This window comes from Temnothorax americanus, unplaced genomic scaffold (assembly GCF_048541705.1).
Source record: "Temnothorax americanus isolate GAGA-0224 unplaced genomic scaffold, ASM4854170v1 Scaffold49, whole genome shotgun sequence".
Classification (NCBI taxonomy): Eukaryota; Metazoa; Arthropoda; class Insecta; order Hymenoptera; family Formicidae; genus Temnothorax; species Temnothorax americanus.
The window spans coordinates 839,177-854,665 of record NW_027509646.1 but is presented as its reverse complement, the minus strand read 5'-3'; the positions used below and the strand labels follow the sequence as shown (position 1 = coordinate 854,665).

Below are 15,489 nucleotides of genomic sequence, written 5' to 3'. Positions count from 1 at the left end.
CCTCCATCTTCTAACAAGTCATCGTCAGACCTTATCAACAGCACGCAACTCAAGCGTTCCGCCGTGCATATACCGCGAGCGCAGACCGTTCTTTCGAAAGAGTTTATTCCATTATTATTCCATTCCGCGTTGAATAGCTCGCGTCCTCTGGACAAGGTATTGCGGTCGCAGCGAAAAGTTTCGGCCCGACATTTATTGGCATGCAAACCAAGTCGCCCGTATGCATCGCAACGACGCGTTGATGTTTCGGTTGCACTGGAACGGGACGCATCACGTTTTTCTTCTCTGGCACAATTTAGCCGTGAATGCATACAAGGTGTGCCGTCGCCGTCGCCATTCATATTAATAGCCGATCTCTTGCATTTTCGATTTTGATAATTTTTTTATTTAATGTATATTAAAAACATATAAAAATGAATAATAAAAACAAATAAGTTTTTTCTCGATGGCCTGTTTAACGCAATCCTTTTGATTTCAATTAATTGATTTTACTTCAGGAATCAAATTTATATACAAACATATAAATATAACATATACAATATAATGTATAAACTAAATAATATTAAACAAGATATCAGAAATTGGTTCATTTCTACTTGTCAGTTAACATCGAATTAATATCGACGATTAGAGGACTTCCCTCGTGAACGAGGGTCTTCTGTCGAATTCTTGCTTTGCAAAATTGCACGCAAATTCAATTCGTCAAGGAATCTGTCATTAGCAGGCACACTACGATGTTGACGGGATACCCTATATACGGCGACGCCAGGCGTCTCCCCTCTTCGCGACGACAGAATATTATTTCGCTAGCGTTTAAGCAAGTGGGTCACGCGGCGGTTCCCGGCGTTCACACAAGACGCCCAATGTACACGAGCCCTCGAAATTGCCGTCGCGGCAGCGGCGGCGGCGGTGCCAGTCTGAATGCATACCTCACGTTTTCAATTAATTTTTAGGCACGGCCGTACACCGTCGTGAAAAGCGCACGAGCACGTGTGTGCGCGTGTTAATGTTCAAACATTACGCTCCTCGACTATTCACGATAGCGAAATCCTTCTGCATTATGAGCTACCTCGTCGAGTCGAGTCGAGTCGACTCAGGGTAATGAGTTTTTACTCGGCGATTTTCTCCAAAAGATTCGCACGCGCGTTGCCCACGCTATGAATTATTATTACGGCGCGAAAGAGGAAGTTGTTTCTTTTCATTTTCGAAGAGAGTTATTATATAAAAGTTTCCGAATTACTTTTTCCCTCCCCTCGCTTTCGATTTTCCATTTCGAGGATAAGTTCATTTTATACTGACGTACATACGTCCTCTATTAATTTCAGATTTTAGTACATATTTATATTTACAACGCGCGCGCGTATCTCTGTAGTTTTGCAGTACAGTATACATTTTCTTCATAAGCTCTCCAGTTTGCCCTGGCACAGTTAGAACGTTTCTCTCTTTCCTTTTTCCTCTTTTTCTTCATGCAAAAGATTTATGATTTTAAGCTCACCGTACGAATCTATGGATCGATTTAGGAGACATCCACTTTGTGCAGACCGTTCGCGTTATCGAGGTCAGTTCGGGTTGTCAGCCGCGTGGAGACAGTCTAGCGCGAGGTCCCGGGGTCTTTTAACGAATTTCGAACAAACGTGGCTTTCGAACAAGACGCCGCCGAGTCTGACGAAGACATTAACCGAATAGCACTACGTAGTAAGTACATCGCGGAAAAGTGGATCGCGCGCCATAATATATCGATTCGCGTATCCGTCAGCAACGACCCAAATTAATTATTGTTGAGCTTCTAATTCTCATCGTGTTAATCTGCGCCACGACCGTCGACGGTGTTCTCGTTAAAAATCGCTCAATAAGCGAATAGTTTAACTTTGTACAAATCATTATCCAGCGATGCGGATCGTCGCGGAAAAGTTTCCCCTCGATCGGATCGATCTCATGCGAATCAATTATGAATCAGGAAATGTCGTTTCGAGTTGATATTTGAGTACCCAATGACATTTATTTAGCATACATTCCACGATGCATTATTTTGTAAATTGCGTTCAGTCAGGCGTTGTTTTTTTGTATTTATTACACTTGCTGCAACGTGTGCGGGACGATCGATAGTCATCCCCACAAATTTCATTTCCCGGTAGACTACTGGTAGCGCAAGTCGAGTTTAACGTGGCACGAAACGGGAACCTTTTTAACCGGAGCGTGGTTTCTACCCGTCGATATCCAACGTGAAAAATAATATGCGAACTTGGCGTTTCAAAATTTATCGCCAGCGTCTGCTGGCCGTTATCCATGCGTCCGCTTTCCTTTTAAAACACGGAGAGTCATACGGCTACCAGATGACCGGACCTTTTGTTGGTGGATTAAGGCCGAGGTAGAACAGCCGTGAGGACAATCTCTGGAGGGTGAACCCAAAGACGCCGTACGGTCCTGATTCGCTACATGGCACTGGCTAGCCTGCCTGAAATAGCACGGCCATCTTCCGAGATGGTGGTGGGTTGCACGGGCATCGAGACGCATCTCGGTGTTGGTGAGAATTGGCCGTGCGAGCGTATTTCGGTCCGCAGCCTCCACCAGATCGTCGCAAACCACCCTAACGGGTCTGTCGGTCGTCCCAACTTTTACGTTACGTCCCTCTGTCTGGGGAGGGTGGCGGGAAATCTAGGCGATACGTGTCTTTAAAAAAGAGAAAAGAAAAATAAAAGAAAAACCACACCGGACAATATCTTCATCTATAATTCTACTTTTGCGTTGCCTCGTATACATCGTACAAGTGGACTTTGCGGAGACTGTTCCACATCACGCGGCTCTTCGGAACTTGATGACTCAAACTCTATGATTATGAAATTTTATTTTAATATAATTTTTATTATATAGTATATATATATATATATATAGGTATGAGATTAATATATTTTTACAAAAAATTACTATCTCTTTTTTTTTGCGAGCGATCTGAATGAGGCGCGCATGAAATATGGAGCAAAACTATGCGCTTCCGTCTGAGCCTGGCCGTTTACGTTTACGGCGTAATTGGCGCTGGATAATATACGTTTCGGCTAAAACCCGTTTGTTTCGAAAAATATAGCACACTACTTTTTTATCGATCACAATATTCGTGCGTCGTTGCATCCTATGTGGCTTCGATCCGAGCGCCATGCGTGCTACATATATGATTACATAGCTGTGCATTGGGTTGCCGAGCGTCGTTGCGATAACAAAGTGGCCTTACTTTTTCCTCGTCGCGCCGTCTGTCCACTTGGAAAGCTTACCGAAATAATACCACGATATTATCACAATTGGCCAAAAAATTGAATTTTGCTTTTAAACCTCGCATTACGAATCGTAAAGTACGCTTGACAAAATATTGGTTTTGCGATTAAACGTAGATAACTATTATTAAATCAGACATATTTGCAGCTTTCGCGTTCGGTCTTTTCTCGCACCATTGTTATTGTCTTCAGATTCACGGCTGTCCTTGGTATTAATTAAAACGCCGTTTAAAATTTGCGTCGGCCTTTTTTTCGCACGCAACCAGCAGCGGCGAGCTCTCGTGTGACGTAAGGAGTGTGACGTCCAGGAAAAATCAGGAATAACAGCCGAGCTGGTATAAAGTGGGTAAAAGCGGCTCATCAAGGTAACCCACGCCGGTATAATATTAACAGCTCCGTATCCCATATACAGTCGCTATTTGCATGAAGGGTTGCGGGTTGCGGCACGCTCGCCGGGGGCAAAAAAAAAAGTAGATTACGCGGCCTTCTGTTACAGGCACGCGCGTGCACGCGAACGTGTTCGACTCTTTCTGTTTCGCTTGTTTTTCATACGACGCAGAACGAGACGTCGCGGTCGTCCCCGTTGCATATACGACGACCTGGTCACTTATGTGACGACCTGTCGGACGATTCGCGCGGTGTAACTGAGTTACATGGGTCCTGGGGGTGCCATCTTTTCCTCCGTCGACCGTCGACCGTAGCGATAGTATATTGTAAACTATAATCGCCAAGGTCCCCCGACGGGACGTGAGCACTTCGTACAAAATGCTCAAAGTTTTTACGTCATTTTACGACTCGAAGGAAGAAACGTTCTATGTAGACGCAGGACATTTGTCGTTTTATTAAGTCGCAGCGTGATATCGCTTGTGTTCTCGGGCCATGATATCGATCTATTTTCCCGACGTTCTTTTTCTTTCGCGCGGCGATGTCTTTCTCTCCGTTACGCTCTAATTAAATTCCGACGCGTCGTCGCGCGAACTCGAGCCGGGTTGTGCCGCGCGGATCACTCGCCGCGGGGGTTCGCCATTCCTCCAAAATAATTATTGGCCCATAAATTATTTCGCGATATCCGTCGCACCCGCGCTGTGACGCGCGACTCCTGCAGCTTTCGCGCGACGCGCGCGCATGTGCGACGCGATGAGCTCTCGAGGATGAAAGCGCGCATCCTATCGTGAGATCGCGGCTAAGTCACGGGCGATTTGTCAGGAAGGCGTGGACGGTTCAAGAAGTCTATTAAACACAAGGGTCTGGCGATTGATATGAGAGGGTGAGAACGGGACGCGGGCGGGGAGTATCGATATGTTGTTGCACGTCTACCCTCTTTCCTCGTTTTCCGATCGACAGCAAAGTTCTCGCGCGGTCGCATCGACGCGCACGCGTCGGCGTCAGTATTTATAAATAAATACCTCGGCCACGTGCCACGGGAGAAATGGAATGGCGTTCGGAAAGTGCCTTAACTCGTTCAAGAAGCTTAAAACGAGCTTATGCGCGTATATGTACGCACGTATATGGAAGGCATGGGCGGAGGAAGCGTTAAGGTGAACCGTCAGGAGCTACGCGTGAATGAGAGAGAGAGAGAGAGAGAGAGAGAGAGAGAGAGAGAGAGAGAGAGAGAGAGAGAGAGAGAAGAAAAAAGCGTGTCTATAAATTATTTTCTTAGCAACGCAACGAGTCGCCCCCTCTGTATATTCAAACCGTGAAAACGTAACGGCGAAATCATTCTACATGTTCTCGATCCTCATCGCGCGATGAATCACTCGTTACTTTCGGCCATTCATATCCGTACGGCCGCGGCGCGGGCGTTTCAGAGAAATCGTGCGGATAATGTATATCGCGATGGAAACGCGAAACGTGGGACTACGAAATGTGTACCCATGTGAGACATCCGGCTTGAAAATCTCATTCCTGTAAGCGTTATGCGTGGTGTACGCGCGTGATCCTCTTACGTGAAACAGCTCATCCCGAGAAAAAAGATCGATGATGCGGCTCGGTGAAGAAAATAAAGAGAAATGCCTCGACTCATCCTCGTTTAGTGTTTGTGTGCCGAAACGAGCGCGATTTTCTGCTTCCACAAATACCAAATACCCTTTAGCCCCGAAGCCTTTAATCAAGGGACAATAATTGCACGCGCGTTGATCCCCCCCGTGTCTCGGCGCCGATAAATCTCGACATTTGCTCTTCTTCGTCGTGGTTTGCGGCGACACCAACTGGGTGACGTTCGTCAACTCGGAGCGGCAGTTTCGCCGCTCGTGCGCACGCTCCTCGAGACACCTCGCATTGCACATTTTTCAAAGGCGTCGTTAAGGGAGTATGTTAATTCGCGCGCGGTTAAAAGCCGGGTCGCCTTCGCATGCGGAGGAAATAACTCATTCTCGCGGGAAATAACTTTCGGAAGCGCGCATTATCGCGCACCACATCGTTATCCAAGTGATTAAGGAGAAGCTTCTTTTATTCAAATAAATAACCGGGTAGCACGGCTTGTGCAGCGAGGAGTGGTAGCCGCTTCGTAATTGTGTTAATTCTAAATTAATTGGAACGGACTGGAATTATGGCACGTAACGACAATCACTCATTCGAGATGTAATTACGAGACGAAAGATATTATCGTTACGTAATGATTATGCAATTTACTCGGCACGCTGTAAAGCGATGCAATTAAATGATAAGCGCGAATGCCGCGTCGGTTTGCGTTTTGTCAATTATTCGACAGGATCGAGGATCGGGAAGCCGTGCGAATCACGCACACGATATTGCAAAAGTTTTTCGGATTCGGAAAGTATAATGCCGGAGCAATTCAAATTCGTTGAAACGTCGAAATATAAATCTGGGATTTCAAACGACGCACCGTCGATACGGTTGTATCAAAGATACACAGCGAAACATAGACTGCTGATGTTTGCATGATCGTCGATACGTTTGCGTTCACGTGTCCCGATTTACGCGTGTCGCATTTTGTGTACGTTAAAAGAAGCGAATGCGTGCCGAAAGTACGTGGGAGTATATAATGGAGAGCGTACAATCTATGCGCATCTGTACGTGTTTAACGATTGACTTTACTTTTCTTGTTTTTATTGCAAAAGCTTTTTGGAAAATATAGAACCGTTTAAACTCGTTTTTGGATTACTCGTCAAACAATATTCTGTAAATTATTCAAAAATCTGTTAATAATAGCAAAAATTCTACACCCAACTTAAATATTTAAAGAACTCTGTCGCGCTCGTTTTTCTCGCCTCCGCTCCTGTCAACCACAAATTACATGAACGTGAAATGATTAACGTATATGCTTGGATTAATTTAGCTATTATGTATGTTACGTAAATGCAATCATGAATGAAAATGAACGAATTACTCCGGGCAGGTTGTAAATATTGGCTGGTGATGTGAAATGACGAGAGGAAATTCATGACGGAAAATGACATCGGAGATGTTCGATCGGGGGGTTGACGAAGGGGGAAGAAAAATAAATGTGTAAGCCGTAGAGCTAAACGGACGCGGAGACGTCCGCCCTAGTATAATGGAATCTCGAGTGAGGGCACGAAAGAAACCAGAGCGCTGCAACGGCAACGATGTGACGGCTGCGAGAGCAGCGCACACAAACGGGACGGGAGAAGGAGTATAGATTTTATTTCAACGTAGAAGAGAGCCGTGCTCTTCTGCACACGACGCCGCGGCCGGTAGAATCGGCGGACGGAGAGCGGAAAGAACGTGGGTGACCTTGACTCGCGGCAGAGAGGTTCAAACCAGGAGGTGAACCAACCGGCGCCTTCGCGGAAAAGTTGGGCGCGCCCGCGCGCGTCAGGGTAGGGTAAGTGGGAACCCTCGTCACGTTTACGTGGACTCGCCCTTTTCCACGCGACATGCATACACGTGCTGCACCTTGCTCGTCCTCCGCTTCTTCTCTCTTGTTATCTTGTTTCGCAACATCGTGTAGCGATGCCAGGGTGATCGAAATCTTAATCTTTGAAAATCTCTCCGGAAGACATTCAAACGAACGTCTATATATTGCCTTCGATGTGAGAATTCACACTCGTCAAAGGAACACTGACTAACGAAGCACTTTAAATAATTAACCGATTTTTTAACCCGTTATGATATCGTCGACTCTGCGTCACAAGCCAAATGTTCGCGTGTTTAAAAAGCTTCGAAGTGAGTGATTTCATCTTCGAAGATAATCTTCAACGAAATAGATGTAACGTAATAGCGGATGAAGTAAAATTAGTCGTATCAAATTAGAGAATTTGGATATAAAAAATGATTCGTCCCCCGTAGGGTGAATTGAGATAATTTGGCGGCATTCTTTCCTAACGACAGATTAATCTGATGTAATACCGAATCACTTTAATTTACTCCACAGGATGGGGTAAATTAACACGAATCATTCGACGATATATAGGGTGTTCACTTATCTTTCGAAAAGATCCGACTAATGTATTGAAAATTGTTCAATCCGTTGGCAATTATTCTTGTTCTTTCTCGGAACGTTTGTCGGCTAAGCACGATGCGTACACCGGTATGGCGTACATAAACCGCGTTCTTCACGATAAACGCCCCGACATCCGGTCCATTCGCGATAGGAGACTGCCGGCAGTTTGATTTCGCGTCGAAATAGCGCGCCAGCACTTCACTTATCTCCGTTGCAAAGGGCGAGAAGAGATGGAAAACATTCGAAAGAGGATGAGAAAGAGTGAGCGTGGCTGGGTACTGGCGGATATGTTTTATCGTAATTCATTCCGTCCGATGTTTCTTGGCGTTTTATATAGACCCTGAACGATCAGGCTGCTCGCATTTTTCAGGTGTTAGGTCGGTCCGTCTTCAGAAAATTGTAATGGGTAATAAGGGATATATATATTATCCGGGAAGACAAATATATTTCGAAACGTATTACGTGACAGAAAAAGGGACGGTTAAATCAGCCGCGATCTAGCGGGAGGGGTGAAAGAGACTTATAGTGACTCATTAAAGATACATTCGAACTGCATGGCATTATATCGAGTCGACTGATTCGCGTCGAGCGATCGGACGTGCTATTTTCGTTGCGAGCATAATGTACGCACGCGTGTTCGACGTGACGTGGCTGTGTCAGAGCATTTCCAGTTTCTAAATTCCGGTGCCTCACGCGGAAGATCTCGATGATCGGCGATCGGGATGCTTCAGGAATATTGTACGAGATAAACTCATTAGAGGGAGGATATTGCGCCACGTCTGCGTCCCAAAGTCTCTGCATTTAGTTTGCCCACGTTCCAATCGTCTCTTCCAAACGGTATGAAGGAATCGCGAGAATCGTCTTCGAGTTTTACGTGCAGTTTCGAAGTATTTCGTTGCCGTGAGATGAATATAATTAAGTATAGAATAAGTTTATTTATTTATTTAAAATTTCGAGGTCTAGCAGCGCCAAGTTTTTTTACAAGAAAAATTTATGTATTTTAATAAAATATTTTTATTTTGTACTGTTACTTCTGTAATTCTTTGTGACCATTAAAAAATACACATGTAAATAACTTTGTATTTAAATATCTTGTATTCCCTTGTTAAATTTAAATAAAATTTTTTAATCTTATAAAATTGTTATTATACATTCTTTTCTAATTGACACAATGTAAAGATTTTTCAATGTAGTGCAACAATTATTTTTTGAGGCAATATACATGTTCTCTCTGTAATTGGCGCTCTAACTTAAAGAGATATCATTTCTTTTTTGTAATTGTAATAGATCACTTGAAGCGCGACTCTTCTTTTTGATAAGGTGACATAATTTTGTGACGTGTATCACTTGGGTTATAATTTTTCGGAAATAAAGATACTACTGCTTAGATTTTTTCGAGATTTTTCGAGATATAAAGATCTACCACTTGTTACTTAGGTTTTTTCGAGGTATAATACTACCACTTTCTTTTTTTTTTTAGGTAACAACATATACACTACTATACGTGTACTTGGCGCCTTTTTTTACCTTTTTTTAAAAAAGGTAATTTTGTGTGGATATCACGCCTTTTTGTAGTATATTATACGCATTGTATAAACAGTATGTACAGGATAAAGCTATTTGGAGGTATAATACTACCACTTTTTTTTAGGTAACAACATAACAGGGTAACAACATAATACATATACACTATTATGCGTGTACTTGGCGCTCATTTTACCTTTTTTTTAAAAAGGTAATTTTGTACGGATATCACGCCTTTTTGTAGTGTTACGCATCTTAATCTTATAAACAATATATCTTATAATCTCATAAACCGTATATAATACAAGGTATGAAGCTAAAAGTGTTACGGACTATTATTTCTAAAGAAAACAACAATTTAATATTTTGCTCAGTTTTTTAAAAATAATAATTTGTAACCCTTTTAGTTGTACACCTTGTATATATTTTTCAATTTCAACATAAAACATAATCGCAATAAAGCATGATTAATGTTAATAAGTCGTTAACTGTAAAATTCTTTATTTATTTTTATTTGCGTGTCTTACTGAATGTTGTTCGCAACTGTATATGTACCGATATCTTCAGGTATCGATATTTTTGATAATTATTTTTACGTCAGACATAATTTTAATTCATCCAATTTTTATTATGTCTAAACATAATTTTTGTCCAATTTTTATTATGTCTAGACATAATTTTAATTCAGCGATTTTTATTATGTCATGACATAATTTTAATTCTGCCGCTAAGGAAATTTTAAGTCGATTTTTATGAATCAAGCTTGAATTCAATGTTTAGGTGTCCCAGGTTGCCGATGACGAGGTCCACATAGCGCGCTCTATAGTTTTCGGTGTCCAGGTGTATTAATACCTTGAATTCGATGGCCACGTGTTCCAAGTTGCCGATGACGAGGTCCACATAGTGCGCTTCGTAGTTTTCGGTGTCTACATGTATTAATATTTTGAATTCGATATCTGCGTGTCTTACATGGGGTGCGTTCAGCCGATACTTTGCTAGCCAAGCATTCGTGAGCAGTCGCTCGTTTTTGCTCGTTTCCTCTTTTTTGACTTACTGGATTAAAAAGAGAGGAAACGAGCAAAAACGAGCAACTGCTCACGATTGCTAGGCTAGCGGAGTATCGGCTGAACGCACATATTCAGATTTAAAGTTATTAATACACTTAGACACCAAAAACTATGAAGCGCACTATGTGGACCTCGTCATCAGCAACCTGGGACACCTAGAAATCAATTTCAAGGTATTATTACACGTAGACACCGAAAACTACGGAGCGCAATATGTGGACTTTGTCATCGGCAACCTGGGACACCTAAACATTGAATTCAACATATTATTACACATGGACACCGAAAACTACGAAGCGCACTATGTGGACCTTGTCATCGGCAACCTGAGACACCTAGACATCAAATTCAACGTACGATTACACCTGGACACCGGAAACTATGAAGCGCACTATCTGGATCCCGTCATCGGCAACCCGGGATACGTGGACATCGAATTCAAAATATTAATACACGTAGACACCGAAAACTACGGAGCGCATTATGTGGACCTTGTCATCGGCAACCTGGGATACGTGAACATCGAATTCAGGGTATTAATACACGTAGACACCGAAAACTACGGAGCGCATTGTGTGGACCTCGTCATCGGCAACCTGGGACACGTAGACATCGCATTCAACGTATTATTACACCTGGACACCGAAAACTATGAAGCGCATTATCTGGACCTCGTCATCGGCAACCTGGGACACGTGGACATCGAATTCAAGGTATTAATACACGTAGACACCGAAAACTACGGAGCGCACTATGTGGACCTCGTCATCGGCAACCTGGGACACGTGGACATCGAATTCAAGGTATTAATACACGTAGACACCGAAAACTACGGAGCGCACTGTGTGGACCTCGTCATCGGCAACCTGGGACACGTAGACATCGCATTCAACGTATTATTACACCTGGACACCGAAAACTATGAAGCGCACTATGTGGACCTCGTCATCGGCAACCTGGGACACGTGGACATCGAATTCAAGGTATTAATACACGTAGACACCGAAAACTACGGAGCGCACTGTGTGGACCTCGTCATCGGCAACCTGGGACACGTAGACATCGCATTCAACGTATTATTACACCTGGACACCGAAAACTATGAAGCGCACTATGTGGACCTCGTCATCGGCAACCTGGGACACCTAGACATCGCATTCAACGTACGATTACACCTGGACACCGAAAACTATGAAGCGCATTATCTGGATCCCGTCATCGGCAACCTGGGACACGTGGACATCGAATTCAAGATATTAATACACGTAGACACCAAAAACTACGGAGCGCACTATGTGGACCTCGTCATCGGCAACCTGGGACACGTAGACATCGAATTCAACGTATTATTACACCTGGACACCGAAAACTATGAAGCGCATTATCTGGATCCCGTCATCGGCAACCTGGGACACGTGGACATCGAATTCAAGATATTAATACACGTAGACACCAAAAACTACGGAGCGCACTATGTGGACCTCGTCATCGGCAACCTGGGACACGTAGACATCGAATTCAACGTATTATTACACCTGGACACCGAAAACTATAAAGCGCACTATCTGGACCTTGTCATCGGCAACCTGGGATACATAGACATCAAATTCAAGCTTGATTCATAAAAATCGACTTAAAAATTTCCTAGCGGCACTTTCTGCCAAGCGTAGAGAACCTTCTTTTCCGTTGACTCAATATTTATTATATATATACCTAATTTACCTAAATAGAAATCTTCCTCTGACCGATAAGTCTATCGACCTAATTTCGAAATACGCGCGCGATATCGAAACTGGCGATACCTGCGCCGCCAGCGTCGAAAAAGTGAAAGTGACGTTTCTCTGATAGATCGCAGCGTTAGGAGGAGGAGGAGGAGGAGGAGGAGTATCTTAAAAATAAATTTTCACATTTGGACTTTGCGTCGCAATATCTCCGCTCGTAAGGCACGTAGCGGAATATTATGAGAGAAACCCCCCCCTAATTGGACCCCAAGCTATCGATCAAGCCTACTTAGAACTTGATCCGTTCACTCGTTATCGAGATCTCAACATCTCGGGTACTCGCAACCCGTCGCGTCGCGTAAAAGAGTCACGGTCGGTCTCGCTCCGCGTGTACTTGGCGCGAGACACTACCGTGTCTCTTGATAACGGCGAAACTCTTCCGCGCGGAGTTACGGGAGGAAATTTTCCATTTGGTTTACTCGCGATCTTTTCACAAACACGCTGAGATCCGGCATCTGTCGCGAACGGTCCGAATGAGAACAAGTTTATCCCGAGAAAAACGGCAGGTCTGAGAACGCCATAACGCGTTTAATTAATACGTCGGTAATATGTTTTGTTACGCGAATGTGCAACGCCGCGGTCTCTTATACGGTAGATAGCACGTGAATACTTTATAATGTTTCACCAGCGCTAATCGATCCGTTAGACAATAGTCCTTCCTCGCCGGTCGTAGTGAATGGCATGTCGTTTATTCGTAACTAGAGCGACTACAGAAAATTGCCTTTGACGATATTTCACGTTAAATGAATTCAGCAAATTTCAACAACAAGAGGGAAATTATGACCGAACGACGTTTAAGATGTATTGAATTTTGCGATGCTGCTTGCGATAGCGGGTGAGAAGGTTGAGAAGCTGCATCGTGCAAGAGGGGGATGTCCTATCGGAGAGAAAAAAAAGAAGCTAATAAACAAGTTGTAAGGACTGTGGAGCGAGTAAGAATCTATCGAAGGTCGCATCGATTTTCAGGAACGTCGCAATCGTCGCGCGGCAGAATCATCAATCCTGTGGCACTCCTCGAGAAGACTTTCCCTTCACAGGCGATATTGATCGAGCGGCGTTATCTGTTGCGATTGTGTTTCCCCACGAGCTTCATTTACGTCTGATTTACGACAATAAAAATCGAATACCTCGTCATTGACTGATCCACCCGTAAGACCGATTCTTTATATAGACGCGATTGAATATAAGTGTTCCTTTTATATAATTTTAAAAGTGGATAGCGTTTCAAGTAAAACCCCGCGATAATTCGTTCGGCAATGGCATCTTTTTATAAGCAGAGGAATTCGAGGCGAAGAAGAAGATCGCTCTCTAAATACTGCATCAATTTTTGTCGACGCATCTCAATTGCGTCAGGTCGGCCATCAATCTTGGGCGCAACTAAATATCTCACTGAGATAATGCGAAATCGACGACGCGTTCCGCCACATTCGTTTCTTGTTTTGTTTATTTATCGCATTTCCAAGTCAACCTCGCGAAGCTTTATTAAAAGAACTACGTGATTTATTTACCGATGATGTCTCGCTTTATAGGCCGGCTCTCTCGAGCACGCTAGGAGGATTTCCAACGCGCTTTTAACGTCCAACAAAATATTTCATTCGTAAATGGAGTTGCCCATTTATTAACGGCGATCACATTTAATGCGAAATCAATGAAGCCAAACTTCGTCCGACCGCACAACCAAATAAAAGTATAATATATTGGTATTTTCACGCACGTGATATATATATTAACTGTTATTACGGATCGATACAGATAAACTGTATCGTTCGAAAGTTGTTTTATCGGTTTGTACATTCCTGGAAATATACAAAAGCTGTTTCAACTTTGTTTCAACTTTGGGAGGGTATTCTACTCATCTTGTTAGAAATAAATAAAATCAAATAATTATATAGTCCGAAACGACTCCTTTCCAGGTGTGCAATATTTTCTAGAATTACTTTTTATAAAAATAACATGTTTTCAACCTCAAGATGAAGGACAGCTTGCTATTTGTTCATTTATTCAGGGACGTCCTCTGTGAGATTTATGAGAGAAAAATCACGTTGATCGTGAACGTGTTAAACAGACTCTGGGCTCACCGCTGTCGGCATAAGTCTCGGAGCCGTAACCGTCCTGCAGGCCGCTGGACCACGTGCCCTCGTATCTCGCCGTAGAGGTAGTGGACTGCCGAACCCCGTAACGACCTTTGAATCCCTGAGTCCATTCTCCTCGATAAAGCCAACGGCCACGAGTCTCCATACCCAGACCGTGTCTTTTGCCGTTCTGCCATTGTCCCTCGTAGGCGGACCCGCTGAAATGCAATTTACAGAATTTAATTTTCTAAAACAGCTTTCTGGCAGATGGGACTTAAAACTATAGAGATAATTTCGTCAAGTCTTTGACAATTGCCCCTCAATTGCTGTTTGCTCGCAAAAAGTACCCTTTAAAGTTACGCTTCGAGGGATCACGTTGCTATTTACGTTATCCTTGCCCACGCATATTAGCTGAAAACTCGTCTAATTATCGCGTCCAATAATTACCGGCTGCGTCGCCATCGTTGCCTTCACATTGTTGGATACACAGAATTGAATGGCGATGTGAACTTAACACTTCGTGCCAACGTAGAGAATGACAACACCGCCTACGATCCTTCTTTTAAGATATTTTTATGAAAGTTATAATTATGGAAGTAACGGCGCGAGCTAGTCGAGCGAGCGTTCTTTCAAGTGCGATTAAAGCATAACTTTTACGCTAAACTTATTTCTGTTATTACTTTTCGTCGCAGAAAATCTTTCCAAATTTAGCATCAAATAATTACTTTCTTTAATCGTCATATAGTTTCTAAAAAAATGTTTAAAAAATTTTATGAAAATCTTTAGTAAATCTTTTGAAAGAGAACGCTTAATCCTGCCCAAGCGAGCAGTCCTTGCGAATAACTATTACATAAATGTAAAAGCTGCACGCGGATGCGAAAACTGTTGCAGATATGTTCTATAAGTGTCGTATATATTTCGTAAACTTTTAGTTTAACGAAAATTTATCGCGTGATAAAAGTTTATATCATTTTATTACGTAGATCGTTGTGCATCAATTACATTATAAATTTTAACGATACAACAGTTCCTATGCAATATTACGTAATTGTAAATAACGTTTGAATTATATTTGTACAACGTTTGAGAAAAAGAACCGTCTTGCATCTTGAGACGCTACATAATGAACAATTAAATGATCTAACGTAAATTTCAAGCTTTCGTAATACATATAATTTTGGTAAAAGCAGTTTTTTGCGTAAGATATTATCAGTAATGCGCGTTCTTCATATATCACGAAGTGGAAGTAAATGAGATGGTAAGTGAAATTCTAGACACGTGGAGCGAACATTTTTCAAAAGATAGTGAACGGTAACACGTGCTCGAAGTCGCGAAATTCACGGCTTCGTTTTCAAG

The 15,489-nt window shown here is 42.9% G+C and overlaps 1 protein-coding gene across 9 annotated transcripts in view; it reads right to left on the bottom strand.

Annotated features, from left to right (window-relative positions):
* LOC143903662 (junctophilin-1-like) overlaps positions 1 to 15,489 on the bottom strand; it is a 40,307-nt gene that overhangs the window by 17,394 nt on the left and 7,424 nt on the right. For all 9 annotated transcript variants that reach the window (XM_077417472.1, XM_077417475.1, XM_077417476.1 and 6 more), the window contains one exon: positions 14,140 to 14,351. In XM_077417472.1, the coding sequence (XP_077273598.1) occupies positions 14,140 to 14,351 (212 nt within the window). The remainder of the gene's footprint in view (positions 1 to 14,139; positions 14,352 to 15,489) is intronic.